Source organism: Beta vulgaris, chromosome 1, assembly GCF_026745355.1.
Source record: "Beta vulgaris subsp. vulgaris cultivar EL10 chromosome 1, EL10.2, whole genome shotgun sequence".
Classification (NCBI taxonomy): Eukaryota; Viridiplantae; Streptophyta; class Magnoliopsida; order Caryophyllales; family Amaranthaceae; genus Beta; species Beta vulgaris.
The window spans coordinates 11,739,676-11,745,397 of NC_079202.1; the positions used below are offsets into that span (position 1 = coordinate 11,739,676).

Here is a 5,722-nt window from a genome sequence, read left to right on the forward strand (position 1 = left end):
CATAGTGGAGCCAGAAGACTTGGCATTGGCAGAATCAAGCGCAACTAAAGTTGGTGCCAACATGGATCTGTTGTCTACCCACATATGGCCAAAGCTAGTAGAAAGATCATAAGATCAACTGCTAACAGTCTGTCAAAAGTGGGAAAACAGATAACTAATAACTTTAATTTCCCAAGGCCACAAACTCTAAACTGGGCATCTGCAAAGTGCCTAATTCTCTCCTGCACCCAAACTTCTGTCAAAGTGGTGAGGGTAGAACAAGGCCAAGATGAAACTGAGGGAAGGATAGTATACTTCAAATGTGTATGTCGACTTTGGGAAAAATGACCGCTAAAAAATTTCTTCTCATGGATGTATCCGGCCTTAATCAATAGAAAGTATGCATGGGATAATAACTATCACAAGTTGATCTTCAAAGCCAAGTTCAATTACTCCCCTAAAGATGACCACTATTTTGGGGTCACAAGGAGTATGGTGGGGTGAGAATTAGAGGATGAATAATATCATGTCATGGTAGGACTTGTATGTAGAGAACATCTTCAAATGTTATTTATAAATGCATTTAATTGATTAAAAATATAATTTAATTGTCTACAAATAAATGATTTGTAATATGAATATTTATGAAATAACTTCTAATAGTAATTTTCTTAAATGTGTTGTTAATCACTTAATTGTTTTAAACAATTAAATTTTATTTCATCAAAATGAAATAAGATATACGTGTCTATCTATGCTTATGTTTCTCAATAAACTGTCCCTATGAATGAGCAGTTAAGAAAATGAGTGGATGGAAAAAACATAATATAATATATTCAATCCCCAAAAGATTTAGGATTTAAGAATGGATTACACTCGGCTATCCATATTTCGTCAACCTGCTCCAGAAATACAACATATTCATTAAAATACCCAAATCATCATAAGGCATTGGATATCATATCTCGAGATAAGGATGAATTTATGAAGAGAGAATCCATTAAATGGACTTATTCTATTAAGAAATGTTTTGACAATAATCTTATCATACAACAGGATCCGAAACATACAAGCAGGGGATCTAAACCCTTTCAAATAGGGTCCAATTTCTAATGCAATAATGAATATTTCCTAAAATTGAAAAAGATGATCAAGTTACTTCTCTAATTTGTTTGTGAATCATGGGGCAAACCCATAATGGAAGAAAGATGGCAATCTAATATGCCGTAGAGATATGTAAGAAAGTTTTTGTCAAAGAAAATACAACAAGCGCAAAGATTTTTAGAATGGTAGGTGGATCATCTTCAAGAGATCTAGTGCAATATAAATGTGCATGCCAAGTATGGCATAATCTCATGATTCTTCACGTGGATCCTTGTTATACAAAATTATCCTATAGTATTACGTCCTAAACAAATCTTCTTGATGGACTTCACAATGGCTAGAAAAAAAGGTGAGGGAATACATGAAAGATTATTCTTCTCAACTAAATTTAGCAATCCTATAGAAAGGTATATTGACCACCTTAAAGAAGCCACGTTTAGAATACATGAAAGATGTTTCAAATCATTTCCCTTCAAATATGCATGGGAGTTACGTATCATGTTGACGTATAAATACTAGTGAAAGGATCAAGCAAAAGACAACAAGAACAACACACAACAACTTGCAACTTACTTTCTAGCGTAGCCTTAGCCTAGCCAACCCCTTTTTGGGGTTTTAGTTTAGTTCTTAGATCTAGAGCATGTACTAGTGACGAGTTTGTCCATCTCCAGTTTTAGTCACAACTCATGAAGGTAACCATCCTTGTGTTTTCCCTTTAATTGTCCAGGCTGGATTATCCTCATATGTGTTATAAATGTTTACTCTAGAAGTTTGTGATGTGAATGAGAATATTTGACTTTAATTAATAGATTAATTATTGCACGTCTTGTTCCATTTAATGTTTTTCGCCTAAATTTATTAGGCGTTGTAGTTTAAACAATTAGATTACAACAAAGTACGTTAGCAAGGTTTTATCAAATTAAAACCAGTAAACCATAGGGACTAAGACTCCTGTGACGCTCAATATCAAACTATTAGATATGCATTGACTTATTTGCAAAGTGAACCAAGTGATTTTGCACCAACATTTTCTCATCATCAATAATATGGATTTATCGTTATCGTTCAATATGTGCATTAGTCTTATAATGTTTATAATTAATCTATCTGTCATGTATCATATTATTTGTACCCCATCAAATGTAAAATCCGAGATCCGTCTGTGAGTCATGGTCATATTTATCCTTCTAGGATAAATATTTATGTTCCAAGTTAAGAAGGAGATCAGAGAATCAAAAAGTGTGAAGGGTGTGATATTAATAAAATAAATGTTGTGTTGATCATAACTAAACACGTCTACATAGTTGCTTTGCTTTCCCATTTTTGTTAATGAAACAGACGTGCTTCTCTAATTTATTTACACATGTCACTCAAAGAAATCTCAAAAACACTGAGTGATCATCCATTATCATTCATCCTCCTCTCTTTGCCATTCCCTCCAAAATACACTCTCCCACAAAACCAATTTCCATGGCAGACAAAGAAATTATTGAACCAGATTGGTCCAAAATCCCAGATGATATCCTCCTCAAAATCACCCAACTCATCACAATATACTCCGACTACATTCGCCTCCGAACAGTTTGCCTCAAATGGCGTACCACATTACCTTCCACCCCACCTCACACTCTCCCATGTCAACTTCCATGGCTTCTCCTCCCTCCTTCTCATCCCTCTATCACTCCTCACTGCAACACCACCATCACCTCCACCTCGTCTCGCCGAACCGTGTACAACATAATCAATGACAAGCTTTACTCTCTGTTTATTCCTGAATCATCCTACCCTCGAAGAATCCTCGGCTCTTCCCATGGCTACTTAATCATCACCTCCGCCGGCCCCGAAATCTTCTGCTTGAATCCACTCACCAAGCTGAAAGTTTTCCTCCCACCTCTGTCTTCCCTTCCTGGAGTTGTCTCCTTTAGTTTTTCCAATGTTGGGAGAGAATACTTGATTAAAGATCAGATAACAGGTCATAGTTATCCTCTTGATTTGAAGCATATGAGGGATGATTTTATTAGGAAGATCATTCTCTCTTCTCCTCCTTCTAATGGGTCTACTTCATTCGCCTTTGCAATTACAACTTCTTTTCTTAGTAAAACCACAGAACTGGTTTTCAGTACAGTCACTGAGGACTGTTGGGTTTGGGTTCCGGTTTTGGATTTTAATGCTGAAGATGTAATTTACTGTGAGTCTAAGGGGTTTTTTTATGCTGTTAATAATAATGGGGATGTTGGTGGTTTTTGTATTGGTGTTGGTGGGGTTTGTGAGGTAACAATGTGGCAGAGTGCGAATATAATACCGGGTGATCTACGGTACTTAGTGTTGCTTGATGAGCAATTGCTGCTCCTAATCCGCCGTATGAGCTCAGAAGTTGATTTAAGAACATACTGTGAGTTGTACCGGACCGTCGGTTTCGAGGTTTATCGGTTTCACGAGTATGAACCCGGGAAGGTTTTGTGGGAGCCGGTGAAGAGCTTGGGTGATAAGGCGGTGTTTATAGGTGAGAGTGCGTCATTGGCGTTGTCAGCGTCAGATTTTCCTGGGTGTAAGAGGAATTGCATATACTTTACAGATGATCATTGTAAGAGTAATGATGTTGGTATGTTTGATATAGGGGAAGAATGCATTGATCCATTGCCCTGTTTTCCAGAGGATGCAAGCTTGCCATTGCAGTGGGAACCACCTATATGGATCACTCCTAATCCTCACTAGCTTAACTAGAACTGTCTTTCTTTTATTTACAACATCTGAAATTCAAGAGAATCATGTTGAAATCAATGTGTTAAACGATTCAGCAAATGTAGTTTATGTTGCCTTTCTCGAGAAATTTGATTTGAATCCAGCACTTGTAGTGATTTCTCCTTTGTGGAATATCTAGCCTTAATAAGATGATGTCAACAACGTTATGGATTATGGTTTCTAACCCTAATTTGCCTTTTAGAGGAATAAGGCAAAGAGACCTCCTCTCCTCATATATTTTAATCTTTTGCATTGAGTGTCTATCTAGATCTTATCCATGATGCTTGTTCTATGAACTCCTCGACTTCTTCGAGTTCTTAAAGTTAAGAAGGGGGAAAGCGTAAATCCCTCACCTTATATTAACGGATGACTTAAACCTATTTGGAGAGCTAATTGTAACATTTTCACCACCATGAACTCCGTGCTTGTAAACTTCTTTGAATAATCCGGCCAAAAGATAGAGGAATTAAAAAAATCTCTTCTATTTTTCCCAAATACCTCTCATTCTATAATTAATGAGTTTGAACAAGACCTTGGTTTTCCTCTCACCTCAAAGAAACTTTCAAAAGCTTAAGTTTACTTCATCATTTTCAATTGTAAAAAAAAAAAAAAAAAAAAAAAAAAACACTAGCCAATTGAAAATGAAAGCTAATAAGGGCCTTTAATTCACCATTTATTAACGATTACCCATCAACTGTGGGTGGGGTGGGTGGAACGGGTAGGAAACACCTGATACTGCAAAAAAAAAAATTTTGAAGGCTTACTTATTTTTTAAAAATTAATATATAATTACTTAGTCATAGATTAACAACAAAGCGACTACTATCAATCTTATTACACACCTGTTAGAACACAAGGTGACACTCAAGAAAGGGGGGGTTGAATTGAGTGACGAAATCTGATCGATTTTCGCATAATCTCTGTTATTAAACAGTGCCAGACACTGTGTGAAACGCTCGTAAATTTCTGTTTTGAGTTTTTGCGAAAATTAAAACTAAAACTATATTAAATCAATACTCAAACTCAAGATATAACGTGGTTCAATCTCACCTCTGAGATCTACGTCCACAAGAAACAAATACTCTTTTATTTCTTTAAATCCTAAAATATCAACATCTTGATACAATAAGATTTCCCTCACTACTAACTCTAGTAGTGACCCCTAACACTTAACTCTAAGTGTTGACACTCTCTATAATGGTGAAATTACAGAAAGAAAACGATCCTCTATTGTGTGTTTCTTAGTCAAGCAATTTCGAGGACAATTACAATCGTTGAAATAGTTACTTAAACTGACTCGAACAGTGCTATGCTCTGTGCCTTAGGAAACTGTTTTCAGCTCTTAATATTTCCGGTTTTTCTCTCTGAAAACGTTCAATCTAAAAGTGAATTATAAAACCCTTTTATAGGACATGGTTTGTACGACCATCTTTCAAAATTACCTTTACTCCCTCTGTATATTTTTATCTTTCTCACTTAGAATCTTGATACTATTCACAAGTAGAAAGAATCTTTTAGATTTCTCTCGATATATCAGAAAAAATATAGTCATGTGGGGTCTTGTTTGATTCGTCTCAATGAGTACTTTATTAATATTCAATTATTATAATTTTTACTAATATGTAATGGAAGATATTTAACATAGAATAAGTGCATTGGCAAACGTGCAAAGTCAAAGTAGGAAAGATAAAAAAATACAGAGGGAGTATCTTTTAGTCCTTAATATAAGGGATAAAACTCGCTTTTTAGAAAAACAAATTTATCTTTTTTTCATCTTTATCTTTAATCAAAAAGATAAGTTTTCCATAGTAGATTTTCTTTTCAACTCAAATTCTGTTTTTATCAAAAAGTATTTTCCAATATCTTTTTAGAAAACTTTTTTACTTGTTTTCTTAAA

The 5,722-nt window shown here is 35.1% G+C and overlaps 1 protein-coding gene across 1 annotated transcript; it reads left to right on the plus strand.

Annotated features, from left to right (window-relative positions):
* The first annotated feature begins 2,457 nt into the window (after positions 1-2,457).
* LOC104905604 (F-box protein At2g26160) lies at positions 2,458-4,086 on the plus strand. The gene has a single exon (XM_010694190.3). The coding sequence runs from the start codon at positions 2,554-2,556 to the stop codon at positions 3,796-3,798; it is 1,245 nt and encodes a 414-aa protein (XP_010692492.1). The 5' UTR covers positions 2,458-2,553; the 3' UTR covers positions 3,799-4,086.
* The last annotated feature ends 1,636 nt before the right edge of the window (positions 4,087-5,722 follow it).